The following is a 19,186-nucleotide window of genomic DNA, read 5'->3' on the forward strand; positions in this document are numbered from 1 at the left end:
ACGACACGGACGATGTGAGCAGCAGCACGGGCGGGATGGAGGGGGGAGTTGAGGGTAGGGGGGGGTGGGGGGGGTTGTACAGTATTGCATTTCTTTGGTTATTACTTCGACTGTCTATTGCATTTGTAACTGTCTGCATGTCAAAGCCTGCGATAATTTGTTCTGGTGACTGCCTCTGGATAGCAGAGGATTACTTGATGTATTCCTTTCATGCGACAAATAAAATCTGTTTAAAAAAAAAAACAGGAAGTTGAATTTAAGAATATTGTGACAGCTGATTGAGAGCTGGGCATGTCAAGAGGCAAGTTGTTTTGATAGGAATAAATGAGTTTGCCTAACTTTGCCTGCTGCCATTTTCTTCCTGTGTTTCCCCAGTGTTGCAAAGTCCACAATGTATGTTTTTTTTTTTAAGTGGCTCAAACACCTAATTGCATACATCTTGTGCGAAACCAAACAACAATTCTGTTAACTAGAGAATCACCTCTGTCCCACAATACATTCTTTGAGAGTCTCCTCTCACTTGGGCAATTTGGTTTAATGTATACATATTATGCAACTTTGTGGAAGTTCAAATGGTGTGTTTACAAAACTGTGCCGACACCATAATCGCTGTCTTCGCTACGCAAGAAAAGTATCTGCATCAATGTTGAGATTGACCAAAGCTGTAAGCAACAGAGCCTGTCTGAGGCTCAAGGAGCAGTGTAAATAATGAATATAGGAGGGAAAAGAATGAGGATCATAGTGTGAAATACCAAAGACCAGATGAATTAAAATCATACGCTCTGAAGTGACATAAATTGAGGAGTTTGGAAGGAGTGCAGAGACCTTTTGTAAGGATTGTAACACATTGTTGCACAAAGTATTGAAGTCTTCATACCATAGAGCAAGCAGGAGGAGCATAGCAATACAGAGTTGAAGAAGTGGGGTTGCTATGTCTATCACCAGTGCCGAACTTTTGACCTGCACTTGATATTTTGTATCCTACAATCACAGCCAGAATCACTTTGTGGATCAATGTAAACTGAAAATCTAGAGTTTGTGATACAGAAGAGCTATATAATAATTCTAAAATATGTGTGTAGTCAGTGAAGCTCCTATGATACTCTGTGTGTTGCACAGGTTTTTGATACTTGTCTGCATTTTGTGCGGCGCAGCAAAGAGCAATGTGTTTTGGGCTGCACAACATCCTGGCAGTTCTCAGCATTGCTTATAATAAAGCAAGCTGTTTCCACTATGCATTGATTGAGTCCAATGTCGAACACTATTTGTCCAACTTCTAGGCAGTGTTCTTGAGGGCATTTCTTGGAACTCTTATATGTGTGACATGTTCATAATTTCAGTGCAATTTTGAGTGACATTTCATCGACTATGAGTGACACTTTTGCACGATCAAAATCAAACAATGAAGACGAGGGAAATATATAAATATTCGAAATTAAACTCATTTGAGATAGGAGAAACTCTAAGAAGTTCTTAAAAGTGGTGCAAAGCATAAAAAATTGAAGGTCACTTAGGTGTGAATGCATGAGGAGATCGGCTTCTAAGAACCTGCACCAGTGCCCCCCAGAATCTCCAGCCCTTCCTGTGTTCTGGGGCACTCCCTCCACCCTATCGTGACTCTCTCACTCACCAGGAGGACACCCAAGCTGCAGACACACTTTTGAATGAATGTAGGGTCTTGCCACATGTGTGAATGTGCGAGGCGCTCTGCTTCTAAACACACTACTGCCTCCAAGACCTGTAGTCCTTCCTGGCTTCTGAGGTGCTCCGTCTGCCCTACCATGCCTCTTACACTTGTAAGAAGAGGCCCAGGCTGCAGGCACAGGTGCAGCCTTGTGCTACATGTGTGAATGTGCTTCTAAGCACCTCATGACACTGACCCCCGGATGTATGACGTTACATCGCAAACTTTTACAACGCACACTATTACAACGCAATTTTTACAAACCCAGCCTTGAACCCTAAAAATACCCTTGTACCCCATAACCCAAAACTAAATATATACTATTACTTTAATAAATGTATTTAATTTAAATTTAAAAATAAATGATTAAAAAAATGACATACTTACCAATACTTATGTTGTAATGGCATGCTTTGTAAAAGCATCTGCTATGTAATGTCATGTGTTGTAAAGGCATTCGTTGTAAAGGATCCTGCGTTGTAATGGTGTGCGTTGTAACAGTTGCGTTGTAACTGTTGTTTCCCCTGACCCCCAGGACCTGTGGCCCTTGCCGACTCAAATCATTATCCCAGCCGGGCAAATCAACGAACAACATGCCAATGTAGATGAAATGAGTATGAAACCTTTACAATAATTTGAAACTGTGAAAATATAATGGTACACATTGTTCTAATATAGCATTACTTAGATTCCGGGATGCGCATGTCTTCTCATATAACATATTATCGCATTCCAAATGTGATATTTTAACATTATTTCACCAAATTGAAAATGTCTGTCAACCAGGTAAGTGTATACAGTCCAAGAATGATGTAGAGGAGATGGTCGGTAGAGAAGTACGGATTACGAGAGCTGTCCCTGTAGTGCTTACAGGCTGAGGCTAGAACAATCCAGCTGCTCATCGAGGCCGACCAGAGAGGCACGGACAGAACTCTGCATAAGAGTACCTAAAACTCGATGCACATTGTGCTCACTGACATCCTATGTAGGGCTTATGAGCAACAGTACTGTAACACGCCCAGCACCCACGGACTGCCGACTGCTGCCTTCTCGCACGCAGCCTTTAAAGGAATTATTTAACACACACTATAGTGCACTGCACCCATAAATAACTCTGACTAGAGACTCACTTCACCATAAAACTTACGAGGGCAGGCTCACGCAACGCAAGACTCGGAATCACGAGAATTCGGTTTTCCCCGAGGCCTCTTGGTGACTGAGTCCAGGCAGTGACAGAGTCCTGCCGGTCGTGCTGCAACGTCTGTTCATCTCCCTGACCAGGTACTGCTGTCACCGCGCCGCCGCCGGTGACATTTCACTCGGGGGGGTCATGGTCACTGAAACTGTCTCCGCCGGTGACCTTTCTGAGCTGGCCAACATCGTGGTTTTAATTTACGGCGCCCAGCTGCGCACAAAGATAGCAGTGCTGCACGGCACGACACGAGGACTCCCACTCGATTTAAGTGGCCCGCCGCTTCTGCCTCAGTGTGTGCACGCTTACACTACTTCCTCCGGGCGTGACGCAGACTAACGGCAAGACCTGACCAAGTTAGTGTCACATCCAGATTATAGCCTGTGGCTGTCTCAGCCAGTTACAGCATCGTCCTGAGGGCAGCCCCCCTCCCACCTGTAATTAATTGCAACTGTGTGCAAACAGCAGGAAATTACAGTGCCAGCACCGAGGATTCGATTGTAACCGTTACATTGTAGCCGCTTAGCGTGCTGCCGTGCTCTCACTCAGCCCGCAGCTGAGAACAGCCATGATTAACTATTTATGAACTAGAGGAGCTGCTGGCACTGGTTACAGGCAGCACTTCTCTCGGACTCGAGTCGGGAGCAGCAGGAGCCGTGCACAGGCACCGCCGGTGGCGCAAGTTTGCGAGTCGGCAAAATGCGTGACAATGCATTTCAGTGCGGTGATGCGGAACACCGCACTGAAATGCGGGAGTGTCACACCCGATGCGTGATACTTGGCAGGCATGATCATATTTTGGGTTACATGCTCCTTAAACCCTGTGTCCTGCCTAGCATTGTACCTGCTGCGCTAATGATAGCAAAGGCCCTCTTTAGACAGTGTTTCGATAGCCAGGTATAGTTTATTCACATTGAAAGTCACAGAGGTGCAATTCACATGATTTCTTTCAATATGTTGGTTCTACCATATTAAGATACAGTGTAGTTCTTTGATATTTGTAGGCAGTATAATGAGTGCATGAATCCTCTATGCTGCTTCCTTTATGTTTTAGTGCTATTTTCCCTTGCTGCATAGTGCAAGCCTTATGCATTACAGTAGTACATGGCTAAGACCAGGCTGTGGAGCTGCTTTTCTTGTCCTCACAAGAGTTGTTTGTAAAAGTTTAATTTTCTTTCTTGGTTCTGTAGGAGCCGGACTATGGAGCCCTCTATGAAGGAAGGAATCCTGGTTTCTACGTGGAAGCAAACCCCATGCCCACCTTTAAGGTAGAATCCATCTTACATTAATGTATAAAGTCTTAGAGGCTTCTTCATACCTATACCCATCACTGTTGGTGATTCACACAGTGGCTGTGATGTAGCAGATCTCCATTTTACTGAATTTGTGGTTTAACAAACAACCTTTCTTCTGCAGTGCTCTGTAAAAGCCCTGTTTGATTACAAGGCCCAGCGGGAAGACGAGCTGACATTCACCAAGAATGCCATCATCCAGAATGTTGAGAAGCAGGAAGGAGGCTGGTAAGTTATTTGCTTGGTGCAAACATATTGCCTATTGTCCTTTTTAAGAGGATTGTGAGGTGAGACCCCTTAGAGATCTGAAGGTTGAAAGTAAGAGCACAATGGAAGTAGAGATTGGGTTCATCATGAGAATGGAGGTACAGTATGTGGGAATGAGTTATGATCAGGTGGGGAGAGAGGGACATAGGAAGTTGGACATGTAGGAAGAACTGTGGCATAAGGACATGAGATTTTATACAGCGTTTCTTTCGAGTGGAGGACATTAAGGAAACTGGTCTCTGGGGCTGCGTGGTTATGTTATGGAGAAAGTTCTGCTGTGTATTAGTGAGGACTGTCATTGTCCCAAAGAAGTATAATTCTTGATGGGAACCGATGTCAGAATGAAGGAACAGTAGGCTAACATATCAGCATCTTCTCTTGAAGAAAGTGGGGCTACTAAGAGTGTCCTCTCTTCACCACCATGAAGTAGCTATAACTCCAAGTTAGGGCAACGACTAGTACTACTTTCATTTAATATAGGTATAAGTTTTCCCAAAGTTGGCCATGTATATATGAATATTAATGCTGAGAAGGTAGGAATTGAATTTAGCCCCGATGAAGGCCATTCACCCATATGGGTACTCAGTTTTTCCAAAACATGTTGGCACTAGATAGCAGATGTACGAACAATTGCACTCAAGGACACTCTGCATTATTCTCTTGAACCTTACCTAAGGTACCTGTTTAATAAAGAGATTTCTCTTTGGTTTAACCATGAGATGATAGGATACATGCAGGGATGCAGACTAATACAATCAGTATTCTTTAAGAACTTCCTCAACATGGTAGCTGAGTTCACCCTTGTGGTACTTCCCTACCAGGAAGGGATAGGTACACCAGGGCTGAAGCATGCCACACAAGTGCAAGTAAAGTTTCCGTATCTATTATCTATCATTTTTGGAAATTTCGTGGGATTAATGGTTTAATACAGGCATTCAGATTACATTGTTGTGTTTTGTCTGATATGGGATATTAATAGGGATGGTGTGCAACAGTTTTTTCTTCTCACTATCCCCTTTGTGATAGTGGGGCCTATTACCTCCCCTTTCTTTATATGACTGAAAATAATAATTACACCCCACTTGTTACATTGTGCATCATAATATTTAACAACTTGTCAGCTTTATGTATCTAATTCCTGTAAACAGAGTGTGATCAGCTTTCATTGGAAGGTGAAGTGTGTGGAAAATCAGTGTTTTCCATAACAATATCTTGGAGACATTTTGTAGAACTAGTTTTAGAATGGACCCTTGCAGATATCCCCCCCCCCCCCTCTGCCCTCACTGAACTTCATTTTCTACCACTGTCCTGTTTTTCTTATCACTGCCTGGCTCCGTTTTTCATTGTCGTGTCCACCTCCGAATACTCTTTAACTCATGTATGCAAAATGTCTGAAACAACACTCACTGTTACTCGTATAGATTGTGAGAAAGTGTTTAGTGTACAGGTGGTGCGTTATGCTGCTCCTTATAAAGGAGAAGCATTACTAATCGGAGCTCATCCAAAACAACCTGCCACTCCTCCCCTAAAAAAAAATGAACACAGCTCTTGACTGCGGTTCTTTTCCTTGCACTGGATGTCCGGCAATCACTAATCAAATCCTCAAGCAGGTGAAATGGTCCAAAGAGACTTATGAATGATCAGTCTTTCTAATCAGTTCTTTTGTTATGGAACAGTACATGTGAAAAGGATTGAAGTGTTATATATAGATAAGAGTATCATGTTAAACATTAATTGTGGATTCCTGAAAAGGGTAGGCAAAGTAGAGCAATGCCTTAGTGTGAGAAAGTGCCACTTCTGACATGGTTAGCTCCCACCTTTTGCCTGGTATTTGATGTGGGTTTGATTGTAGTGCACAGGGTAAGTGCCAACCAGTGGCAGTTCTTCTTCTCCAAAACTATTCCACAATTGGCCCTTCAGGCCGCCTGTAAGTCCCTAGTAACTTTTACCTGGGTACCCAGGGCAGTGGGAATGAAAAGGGTCCCCTTGGGACCCCTCACCTAAGCCCTGCAGACTGCTACTGCAGCATGCATGGCCAAGGGCAGACAGTCGACATGCCCCCCTGTGTGCATGCACCCCCAGTTCCAGCATGGCATGGACTTCACAAGCCATGCTGTGCTGAAACTTCCTTTCACATTACCATGTTGGTGCCTATTTTATAAGCACCACCTTGGGAACAGCAAAGGAAGCACCGGCCAGTGACTACAAAATTCATTATATGGCAGGCTTCAGAGTCATGAAGTGGGTCTACCGAGGGTGCACACAGCATGGTGAATATAGCCATTGCCATTCCCGGGTGATGATTCCACTTGTGGGTGTCTAGATGGCACCTGCTGTTTTCGTCTGCCCTGCAGATGCGAATGACCTATTGCAAAAGGATTTAGTCTGGTCTGTAGAGTACATGAATATCCAAAGTTTAAGGCCCTAGGTACCAGATCACAGGGTTGAGCTCTTAGGAATCTGGAAGCCTTCTTTGGCAAAGCTGTTGATGAGAAGTCCAGTCTGATTTGTGGCTTTTCATAGCAAGTGATGGCTATCCCCAGAAGTACTGAGCACAGGGCTGCCTGGTCCAAGTTGGAGCAACCAGTATGAGGGTCATAGACACTTGCTTCATCTTCCTTTCCACATACTGAATCAGTCGGATACTCAATGACTCTGAACTCACTCAGTGCCCAGCCTCCTGTGTTCTAAAAGTTTCCTCTTGTGTTGCCGCTTCTAAGCTTCTGATAATTTCAGAGTGAATTTTGTCTTTTGTACATATTTCTACCGCTGCCTCGGTTCCTGCTGGTCCTAAAGAAAGTCGAGCTGAGTCTTGTGGACACTAAATGGGCTCAAGAGAGTTGGGGTATTCTGAAATTCTGACTCTTACCATCAAAGCAAACACAAGGAGATGATGGCTGGACCGCTTAAATTTTCAATGGCCATATCCAGGAGGGCCATTATCTTTATTCTACTAACCTATATGTAATAAGTTGAATGGTGCACCAGAAGGTACGGTAGTCCACAATAACCATGTTTGTATTTCAAAATACTCTATTGGAGTCTATTAGTTATCTACTCTTTAAGTCATTGGCAAATGTACCAGCAATTACTCTTTCCTTGCTTCTTAGCTGTTTGCCACAATCCTTGAGCGACTTCTAGAATCCCTTAAATTTTTACTGGGCACCAATGTATTTAATTTGAAGACTTCCTGAGACCCTTCAGCTCCCACAGTTAGTGCCCTCATGATGCCCTTCTACTTCACAATAAGCTTTTAACGCCATATAGAGTGGTATTGAGGACAGCTCTGGTTCATCTAAGAGCACCAGGTTTTACCAACAAGGAGCACATCCGGGCAATCACATGAACATGTGTGACTGAAAGAGGAGGTGCATTAGCAGCAAGATTTTAACCCCTTCGATGCTGGTGACAAAGCCAGCTCGTCATGGGCGTTGCCTGCGCTGCGCGCATGACGAGCTGGCTTTGTCACGTAACGCGCGATTTTCGAATTTTCAGCACGCAGAGGGAAAAACCCGCTATCGCGCATGCGGTTAAAGAAATAATGCTGACCATGTATTCTGATTTATTAGAAGTGGGATGGAGAACTTTTCCCAAAATGGTAGAGATAGATGCTACACTTCTTTTAAAACAATTAAACATAGGTGGGAATTGTAAATGCTGATGTATGTATTGGAATGCGATGTGAGATGGTGTTAAAGGCTGCGAATAGGTCCAGAAGGATGAGGGCCGCAGTGTGTCCCTGGTCAAGTAGGATGCGGATGTCGTCCGTAGCGGTGAGGAGGGCGGTCTCGGTGCTGTGGTTGCTGTGGAATACGGACTGGGAGGAGTCTAGGATGGAGTTCTCTTCGATAAAGGAGGTCAACTGGGCATTCACGAGTCTCTCTGTGACTTTGGCCTTGAAGGGGAGGAGAGAGATGGGCCGGTAGTTTTTCAGGTCTGTTGTGTCGGCCGTTGGGTTTTTGAGGAGGGGTTTCACCCCTGCCTATTTCCAGTCGTCTGGGCAGATGCCGGATCTTAGGGAGGTGTTGATCATCCGTCCTAGTTCGGGTGCGATGATAGCGGTGGCCCTGTGGAAGATGTGTGGTTGGCAGGGGTCCATTGGATATATGATAGAGCACTCTGGAACTATAGCCAGCAGTTTAGAGACTGCCTTCCCCGGAACCAAAGGGAAGACTTCCTGGAGATTATTAATGAAGGCTTCTTGGTGTCCAACCAAGTCATAAGCGCTGCAGCAGACTCCTCCCTGTAAGCGACACATGAATATTTGTCATGGCATTGCCTTAAGGTGACAGTCCTGGCAACACTAAACATTTCTAAAACGAGAGTTGCAGCAAAGGATTTTAAATCTTCCTTTTTCGGGGTCCATCCTCTCCAGCAGTCACACTGACGAGATGGCTTGCATGTAGTCTGAAATGGAGATTCTTAAGGCAGGTGGCCTAGAAAGTCTGAAAGAGCAAAGGCGTTCTTTCAGACTTTACTAACACTGATTTTACCCTTGGACGGTTCTACCCTCATTGGTTTCAGGATTGCCACCAGCCACAACAGTGGCCATATCAGCAGCAGCAGGAGCGACAATCTAGAGGGCGCTCATACCAACAACCCACCCACGGGGGTAAACTCACACCTGGCGCCAAACCTTGAATCTTCCCTTCGATTCACCAGTCCTCTTCTGACCATACTACCAAAATCATCCAACCATCACCTGCACATGCTTATGGAAGAAGTCAACATCTTGCTTCAGAAGTGTGCGGTGGAGGTAGCTTCTCCACAAACAAAGGGGTACAGGCACCCTCTCCAGATAATGTCTAGTTAAGTAAAAGGACTAGGACGAATTCAGCCCTATCCTCAACTTAGAAATAGCCAACAAATGGATTTGGCGAGAGAAGTTTTGTATGCTGGCATTACATCAGGTCTATCCCCAAATACACCAGGGGGATTGTCCCTGTTCCATAAACCTCCAAGACATGTATTTTCATGTGCCCATCGCAAGTTTCTGAGGTTTGTAGTTGAGCTGGACCACTAACAATACCAAGTCCTTCCATTCTGCCTCAAGTCAGTTTCCATAATATTCTCGAAGTGCATGCCAATAGTTGCTGCTCACCTCTGGAGGCACCAAATCTTCGTGTATCCCTATGTAGTAGATTGGTTAATTAAGGCGTCAACTTCACAGTAAGCCCAGTGACATTTCAACTGGACATGCAGTGTCCTTAATCGGTTGGGTCTTCACATCAACCACAAGTCAATCTCCACCCTTGTTCAGGCTCTGCAATACGTAGAAGCCACCTTCGACATGATGCAGGCAAAGGTTTGTCCTTCGGAGGAGAGACTTTAATTGATCAGTTGGAAATGTGACTCGCTAATGAAAGCCTCTTATCCCACGGTGAGTTCAGTGTCATCCCTCCTCGGCTCCATGGCCGCATGTATCTTCCTTACTCCAAATGCACTCCTCAACAAGCGTCCCCTGCAGGAATGTGTTTACGACCAGTGGGACCAGATAACAGGCAAGATAAGATCATTCTCCCCCCTCATGTGAAGCAATCTCTGACATGGTGGTGCTCTTCATCCAATCTCGTTCACTGGATGCCTTTTCACCAACAGATTCCCTCTCAAACTATACTGACAGATGAATCGTTACTGGGATGGGGAGCCCACCAAATAGGAGGCACATGGTCGCCGAAAGAGAGGACATATCCCATCGAGCTAGGGGCTGTCCACCTTGCGGTGAAAGCGTATCGCCCGTACCATCCCTACGTGTTCAGACGAACAGTACGACCACCATGGTTTTACCTCAACACGCGGGGGCACGGTCTAGACTTTTTTCCTACAAAACCCAAGCAATTTGGAAATGACTCATAGTCCGGAACCTATGGACGACGGCAACTCACCTCCTAGGTGTGCAAAATGCGCCGGCAGATGCACTCAGCAGGGTCCTGCAAGAATATCACAAATAGGTCCTGCACAACGACATCTTGTAAGACATCTTCGGCTATGGAGCACTCCGCACTTCGACTTGTTTGCCACCGCAGAAAACGAAAATTGCTAAGACTTGACCTCAAGGTACTTCCAGCTAGAGACTCTTGGGAATGCCTAAGGATTGAAGTCAGGCTAATTTCTTCATGCCTTTCCACCATTCCATTTGATCCCTGCAGTTCTCCTCAAGCTGTCCCACTCGAGAGCCACTTCTGATAGCCCTGGAGTGGCTACTTTAATGGTGGTTCACAGATCTCCTTTACCAGTCACAGTGACCACATCTCAAGCTGCCATGCCGACCAAACCTTCTACGGAAGCTCAGAGGCAGATGGTTCTCCCCAAACTTGCATCTTTGAATTTAGCAGCATGGCTCCTGATCTAGTGCAGTATGGGCACCTGAACTTGCCAAAGGATTGCATGAACATCCTCAAGGAGGCTAAACAGCCGTCAACTTGTTCTGCATATGCCTTCAAGTGGAAGAGATTTTGCATTTCGAGTTCCTCCTAGAACATAGATCCTACTATTTGTCCGGAAGATGTCATTCTTCCCTATCTTTTCAATTTGGCGAAATCTGGCTTCCAATTCTCTTCCACACAAGTCCAATTGGCTGCACTCACTGCCTCCAGAAAATGTCCTTCACAAACCTCTTTTTTCAAAAGCACAGTGATCAAGGACTTTCTTGAAGGGCTAACAAAGGTTTTCCTTCCTATTAGGTATCCTTCCTCTCCCTGTGAGCTTAATATAGTCCTCATGCAAGCCCCTTTTGAACCTCTTCACAAGGCATGCTTACAGTTTCTCTCTTGGAAAGCAGCTTTCCTCATAGCAATTGCATCAGCTCATAGGATTATCGAAATTCAGACCCCACACTGTCTTCCACTCTTAACAAGGTAGTTATGAGGACTCACCCTAAATTCCTCCCCAAGGTAGTTTTAACTTTCATGTCAATTAGACAATTCCATTACCAACTTCATTTCAGCACCCTTCAGCTCTGTCTGAAGAAACTCTTCATTCCCTGGATGTGAGGTGGTTCTTGAAGTTTTATCTAGACCAGACTCGTGACATATGTAGATCGTACCAATTGTTTATCAATTATGGTCTGGTTCGTACAGGTTTAGCCACTTCCAAACAATCCATCTCCAAATGGACAGTGCCTTGCATTCTCTTATTCTATCAAAAAACCAACAAGACCTTATCAGATAGACCTAAGACCCATTCAATTAGAGGCAACGCAGCTACTGCCGCTTTGATGAGAAATGTCCCTATAGCTGAGATCTGTAAAGCGGCTATATAAAGGTCTGTTTTACAGCGTGAATCTTTCTGGATTCACTATGCTGTGCATTATTCCGCCGATCTGGTGGTTGGGTCCGGATTCGTAGTCTTTTTTTCTCTTTTTTTTTTTTTTTTTGTAGCCCAGGTGGGCGTCTATGTTTTCCACCATTTGGTGCACCTTCGTGACGTCGGCACGCTTCCTGCGGAAGCTCCCACCCTTGGGCGCCATCTTCAGATTCTTTTTTCCACCGTTGGGTCTGGATCGTCGCATGAAGCTCCGGAGAAGTTTCAGGAGAAAAGAAGGAAATACACCAAGTTTTTGAGGAAAAAGGACCAAGGAAAGTCGGAGAAGAAGACCTCCTCGAGCCAGAACGAAGAAAGAGGAGAAAACGTCGTGATATTCGACGGCCAAGGAGAAAGCGCGCGCAGGGGGCCCCCTGAGCGAGCACATGGACAACACTCCATTCAAGTTCTGCCGTAATTGCCACCACAAGTACGCGCAGAAGGACCAGCACCCGGTCTGCAACCTCTGCCTGCCGATCGACCACTCCAGCGAGGATTGCAACGCCTGTTCAATCTTCACGCCGAAGACTTTGAGAGTTCGAGAGAGACAGAGGGTGGCCCACCACACGATGCAAGGGAAAGGGACCACGCCGACCCTCTACCAGCTGGGTGCCTCCTCCGACGAAGAGGAGAACATCGCCGAGGGACCAGATGACTTCACGGTCGCAGAGACCGATGTGAGACCTTCACAAAAGGTAGGAGAGTCTACGACCCCGAAAACCCAGTCAGGGCCTAGAAAGCCTGAGGGAGAACCCCGAAAAACAGAGGCTAAGTCCTCGAAAGGAGCGCCGGCGACGAAAGTTTCGACATCCGAAGCTGCATCCTCCGAAAGGCTAAAGCATTCCTTCAAATAGAACAGAGGCAATTGCCGCCTGCTAAGCATGATTGGGATACTGGTGGTCTCGGAGTCTCTAAATGCGCAGCCACTGTTTAGCCCCATAGGCTGCCATGTGAGTTTTACACTGTCCTACTATCCTTCATCTTCTACCTTTACAAAAAAGGTCTTGTGAAAGAGATTTAAGCTGTTTTATAAAATTTTAATTCCAAAATGATATGAATTCAGAGGTATTGTAAGTAAAATCTGAGGTATGTCTCCAATGTAGCCTATTGTCTAGGCTGCTATGTTCTTTCTTAAGTGTTTCAGCAGGCCTTGCTGAAGAAAGGCAAACATCTACACTTAAGAAGATATTCTATGAAGATTTGCTCCGAGATTCACGCACATTGGGGGGAACTACTCAAACGCTTAGGACTTCAATGGAGATTCTCTGACGAGACAACTGGCGTTACAGTTAAACTCTTTTTTTTCTTACAATTAGAAGAAAACCTTGCTTTTGTCCTTTAGAAGTCTTATCAAGTTTTGCAGTTAGTATCCAAGCACTATGCACTCATTTTGTTCTTGTTTTAGGTGGCGTGGAGACTATGGTGGAAAGAAGCAGATGTGGTTCCCTTCAAATTATGTGGAGGATATCTTCAGTCCTGTTGAATTAGAGCCAGACCGACAGGTGAGGTCATAATAGTAAGACTTTGATTTGAGGGCAATTTGATGTACTTCTTGCATACATTAAATATGAATCCTAACTAAAGCGCTTCCGGCTGAGATTACCTCATAGCACTTACTGCCGGGCACCAGTGGGCGTGGAAAGACCAACTTGCCTTGTATTCAATCAATTGCCAGGTTGTTGAGCATGCCTCAAGAGTAGTTGGTCATTGCTTGTGGAAATCACAAGTTAAGACAATCAAAGTTATGCGTCATCCTTTAGTAAAGCCTCAAATTGTGTCTTGTAATCAACAGATAAAGCAGCATTCCAAGTGTCTCTGTTGTAGGAAGTTCAGATTCTTTTCATGCACCATGTTATGGCTGCTAGAAAATTGAGTGAGTCGAGCTTCTAAGGTGAAGCAAGGAAATCTCCTCATGCCAGGAGGACCATGTGCTCTATTTTCCTGGTTATCAGCTATTATTTGCAGAGTTCACTGCTGGTTGTAAAAATCGTATTTGGCCTTTTTCAGACCAGTTTCTTGGGGTTTAGTTGAACTGTGCCCAGTGTTGCACTTTTTGCTGCTGGTAAAATATGATGTTGTGTTCTGCTTTGTCTCGCAAAGAGTCTGGCATACATTGCTGTTAAAAATTAAGGCGAGAGTCACCTTAGCAATTAGGGAGTTCCCATTCTTAAAGGGAAACCATTCTTTTTTTAGGAAGCCCCCCCCCCTTACTTGGGTATTATTCAACCAAAGGCCATTACCTTAATTGCTTTCTGTTTTACCCAAAAGTGGCCTTAGGGTGTGACTAGACAGCTGCACTCGTCCACACCTCAGTTGGGCTGCTCATTCATTTCCAGTTGTCTCATCCACTATGACATTTGCTACCAAACTCTGTGGTTAATGCTAATGTTCCTTCCTACATTAATCTCCAACAGCTCCTGGAAGAGAACAGCCCTCTGGGAGATCTGTTAGGGGGTGTCCTTGATGTACCATCTTGCCAAATTGGTGAGTGCTTTTACAGCTGATTTAAATTTTTGTAAAATTGAAGGAGAAATGTGGAGTTAAGTTTGAACCAGGAACCTGATATCTCGTCTTTCCTCCCAAACGCATCAGTGAAGACATTTTATTTCATGGTTTCTGACGTATAGCAGATGTAGTGAGAAATTGGATGTGCATGTTTGACATACTGTAAATATAACTTGATAATATGAAATCTGTTGCTTGAGTGGGGCAGGATCAGAGGACAGAACAAAATGATGTTTAATTGTGTAATAAAGATAGAATGCAAATGCATCAGTAAGTAGGAATATCAAGATAGAATGCTATGCTATCGTGCCAAAGTGAAAGAATTGAATTCCATCTCAAGGTCGAATCAAATTGTTAGGTGAAACAGAATGGAATGTTGATAGCATATAATGGTGTACTCTGATAGTCGACTGTCATGACTGATATATGGCTAGGTGCCTGTACCTGAAAAGAGTCAAACTATCATAATGGGATAGAATCAAATGCTTCATAGGGATAAGTTGAAGTCTGATGGCATTTGGAGTCAGTTGCATTAATAGTAAAATTACAGCATGAAGTATTGATAGTGTGGTGGAAAGGGGTTGAGTCAGATGGCTGCATAAGATGGAACTTAATGATATGGTATGGAATTGAAACCTAGATATAGATGGAATCGGATGCTGGAAATCACTGGAATTATAGAGCCAAAGGGAACAAATTAAATTAGCAAGGCAAATGGGATTAAATGGCATAACAGCACAGAATCAAATGGACATTATAAATGTAAATTGATACTTGTATAGCGCACTACTCACCCGAAAGGGTCTCAAGGCGCTTGTACGAATACCGCTGTGGAACCCATCCTGGCTTTCCCTGTGAGGCGTCCACTCCTGGGCACCCCCAAGGTGGAGGCCAGGCATCCTTAGCGTTGTGGGGGCCGTTGTGGAGATTAAGCTAGCTATTGCCCAGAGTTGCCGAGTGGGACTCCATGATTGGAATAGGCACCGAGGCGAGAATTATCAGGTCCGTGGAATTTTGAGCCCAAGACCCGCCGAGGCGGGGAATTGAACCCTGGTCCCGGGCTAGACTTCTGCATCAGGGTCTGCCGCTCTAACCATTGAGCCACACTTCTCCATTATAGAAACTCATGTGAGAGGTCTGCAAAACAACAGTAAAGCAGGCTGCAATTGAATGGCCCTATGGGTTGTAGATGAATAGTGGAATAGGACCAATTAGGCATCATTGCATAGAATAAAATAGTGGTGTGACATGGCATCTATTTAGTGTGCAAAGTGGCTTTAAACTAAAGAGTGAAGAAGTATAGTCAACAATACCATAGATTCAAATAGCTGACTAGTGCAGGTGGTGAATGTTGAAATGTAAGAGAATGGCAGGGTGTAGATAGAAACACTGATTGATCTCAGAGGAGTTGGAGCTGACTAGCATACGTATATCTTTTCTGTTTGTGTTTTGGTCTAATGGATTTTCTACACACTACTTGCAGTTAGTGCAAAATGAGATTGCCTGCAATTTATCAGGGTGTACATAAAATGTGTGACTGTTGGTACAAATGTTCTGCATACTTCTGCCATCTATTTTTTTATTCTGATGTTGCAGCTTGCTTTTGTTCAAACAACTCTGAGCCACAAGACGTCCCATAAACACAATGTGCGAGGACTCTTCACTTCAAAAGTACTGTTTTTGGTTAGCTTAACCATTAAGGCATACAGTAAAAACATCAGAAATGGCATGGCGTAGTAAAATCAAGCTTACAAAAATATAAACCAAACTATCTTAAACATTTGATTTTTACTGCATATTTGTCTCATAAAACTTCTCAGGGAGCAGCCACAGGATATTTAACAAATTCCAGATTGTACATACACATCACATGTGTAAATCAACCATAGGATCTATGAATACATATAGTTTTTTGTCATTATTTAAAACAATGTAATAAAAAGTGAATTCTCAAATCTCTAAAAAGATTAGGAATAAAAAATACAAGATCCGATTTGTATTTTTGATTAACAATGTAACAGAGCGTTATCAAGAAATGCTTATTTATTAAGTACAAAGTGTCAGGAGTTCAGCAGAAACCGAACAGTACACATTGATAGGAAATCTTGGTTTATGTTAAAGATAGCTACACAATTAAGCTTACTGTACCAATGACTTTTCACATGCCTGTATCAAACAGTTAACCAAGGGCAACTGGCAGCGTAAACTATTTGACCTAAAAATTCTTTAAACGAATAGATAACAGTTTAACTTGCATCCGATAATTCAGTTTGATTAGCGGTGTAACAGTACACATTCAAAATTTGTATAGTGCAAAGCGTCTGAGATTCTATTAAAACCTAAACATACACAATACTAAAATATCTTGGCTATCATTAAAAGCAGCTACTCAATTTAAGCCAACTAAATCAGAGGCGTGACACACTTGTTTCTTCTATTTAGTATAAAACAACTATTAGCTGGTGCAATTAGACCAGGGGTTTCAGGTTTCAAAAATTCTATGGGCAACTAAATAACAAATAGACCGCAGTAGTTAACCAAAATAGAAGTTCAAAGTCAGAAATTGCAGGGTTTATAAGGTGCAAAGTGTCTGTAGTTCTACAAAAACCTAGCCAAATACTGCACTATAATATGGTTAGCACTTTTAACACTGCCTTGTTAGTGTGGCTAGGTAAAAAAATTCACCATACATTTAGCAGGAAACGGCTGACTGCAAATACAATCCAGCTTGAAGTAATATTTATTAAGATTCTCTGAGCAGAAGGAGGAGCTTCGCCCGCGACCAAGATGGCCGCATGAGCACAGGGCTCCCGAGACCCTTGTAACCTCCCACGTATATCCTGTCATCTTTCCTGTCCTTCATTGATGTATTCGTGAAGATGAACCACGGGTGAGGCGAGACCTGCTTTCCGATTCCGAATCGGGCCCCGGGAACCGGTGTTGTGGTGCTCAGAAGATTGCGGCCTCCGCCTCCGTGATGCCCGGCTGTGGAGTTGGCACGGTGCCCGAGCTGTAGTTGAACAACATCGGCCTGAGGTGGTGGGGTCGACCGGTCTGGTTGACTTTCACTTTCGATTTGTTTTTCCGGAGGGAGTTCCGACGGAGAGCGACCCCCCAGTGCCGAGGTCAGCTATCCTACGCTGCACCCGAGTCTACCTCCTCACCGCTTTTAGAGTCTTGAGAGGATACCTGGCGTGTGCCCTCTGATTGAGGTTGGGCCACCTCCCGGGGGTCCCTGGAGCCGCTATCTTCCTACCTAGTCTGCCTGCCTCACGTCAGTCTGCACCCTGCAATGGCGGGGAAACCGGAGGGGGAAAAGCAGAATCTCAAGACAGCTCGGCGGGGTGGCTATACCCAGAATAACAACATGGATCGTTATGCCCAGACTAGGGGATCTCCCAGCGGATCGGGCAGGTCGCTGGAGGACACGAGAGATGCTCCAACTGAACCGACCCTGCAAGATGTTATGGCCGCTATAGATGCGATCAAATCCTCCCTTGGGCAACAAATGGAGACCCTCGCCCATAAACTTGATACTGTGGCGATCGATGTCAATCTGATCCGTACGGACTTGACGAAAACGAACGAGAAAGTCAAGTCGTTGGACATTAAGACTTCCAGTTTGACGAGTGAAGTTGCTGATTTGCAGACGGAGGTCCGCAACTTGAAGGCCTCCAATGATCTCTTTGTGCGTCGTCTGGAGGACTTTGAAGGGAGTTCTCGGAGGAACAATGTTCGTATCATCCGGATCCCGGAGAAGGCGGAAGATTCTGCAGCTGACCTCTTCATTGAAAATCTGGTTGTTAACCATCTTGCACTCAAGGGACTGAGTAAATTTTTCACGGTTGAGCAGGCTCATAGAGTTCTGGGTAGTAAGCCAAAGGGGAGTGCCCCACAACGGCCTATGATCGCAAGGATTTTCAATTTCCGTGATAGAGACGCTATCCTGCAGGTCTCGCGGATGAGTGGTCCTATGAAGTTCGAGAACACTACTATCAACTTCTACCCGGACTTTACCCAATCTGTTCAAAGGCAGAGACTTGGCTTCCTGGCGGTAAAGAGGAGACTGCGTGATATGGGCCTTAAGTACGCTATGCTTTTTCCGGCCAAGTTGAGGATCAAACACGCTGAGCGCACTTATTTTTTCGATTGGCCGGACGCGGTGGCTGACTGGCTTGACACTCTGCCGAACCATCATGCGCCAGATGAACAATCTGGAGGGGCGGAAGGCGGACCGATGGAACAGGCATAGACACCTTTTGCCTGGTTTCTGGGGTCCCCAGTGGGCCTCGAACTGTGGTTCGCTAATCCTGCAAGGGTAATGGTTGTGATATCCGGGGGGGTTGTAGGGCTATTGGTGGGTCTCTTTCCTCCTCTGACTTACTTTTTGTAGCTTAGTTAGATGTGGGGGCGACAGGCACACTGCAAGTAGGGGTGGCTTTCTAGTCTTATGCAGGGGTGCAGGGTGGGGGGGTTCGTAACGGGATGTTGGTGGGGGGATTGGGGGTTCCTGTTGGGGTGTGTGTTTGTTTTTCTGCAAGGCAATGTATTGTTAGACCTTCTGATCGAAGTGCTGGATTCTTGTTGGGGTTGGAACTTCTTTCACTTTCGGATGGGGGGGTAGGGGGCTGAAACTGATGAGTTGGAATGTGAATGGGTTGGGGGACAGGATTAAACGTGGGGTAGTGCTGCAATTATTGAAACGTCTCTCCCCAGATGTGGTCCTTCTTCAGGAGACGCACTTGATAGGTAATACTTGTCATGCCATGAACAGGAAGGGGTATCGTCTGGTCGCCCATGCCGGGTTCTCCTCTGGCTCAAGGGGGGTTGGTATTCTAATTAAGGCTTCTCTCCCACTGGAGATCGACGCTGCGGTCCTCGATGACGGGGGGGCGCTATGTCGCTCTAACTGGTAGGTGGGAGGGCCGGACTCTTTCCCTGGGT

The 19,186-nt window shown here is 45.0% G+C and overlaps 1 protein-coding gene across 2 annotated transcripts in view; it reads left to right on the plus strand.

Moving 5' to 3' along the window:
* The window catches only part of PLCG1 (phospholipase C gamma 1), a 578,648-nt gene that overhangs the window by 412,732 nt on the left and 146,730 nt on the right, over positions 1–19,186 (plus strand). For both annotated transcript variants that reach the window (XM_086932272.1, XM_086932273.1), the window contains exons 20-23: positions 4,067–4,144; positions 4,293–4,396; positions 13,143–13,239; positions 14,152–14,221. In XM_086932272.1, coding sequence (XP_086788398.1) covers positions 4,067–4,144; positions 4,293–4,396; positions 13,143–13,239; positions 14,152–14,221 — 349 coding nt within the window. The remainder of the gene's footprint in view (positions 1–4,066; positions 4,145–4,292; positions 4,397–13,142; positions 13,240–14,151; positions 14,222–19,186) is intronic.

Source organism: Lissotriton vulgaris, chromosome 7, assembly GCF_964263255.1.
Source record: "Lissotriton vulgaris chromosome 7, aLisVul1.2, whole genome shotgun sequence".
Lineage (NCBI taxonomy): Eukaryota > Metazoa > Chordata > Amphibia > Caudata > Salamandridae > Lissotriton > Lissotriton vulgaris.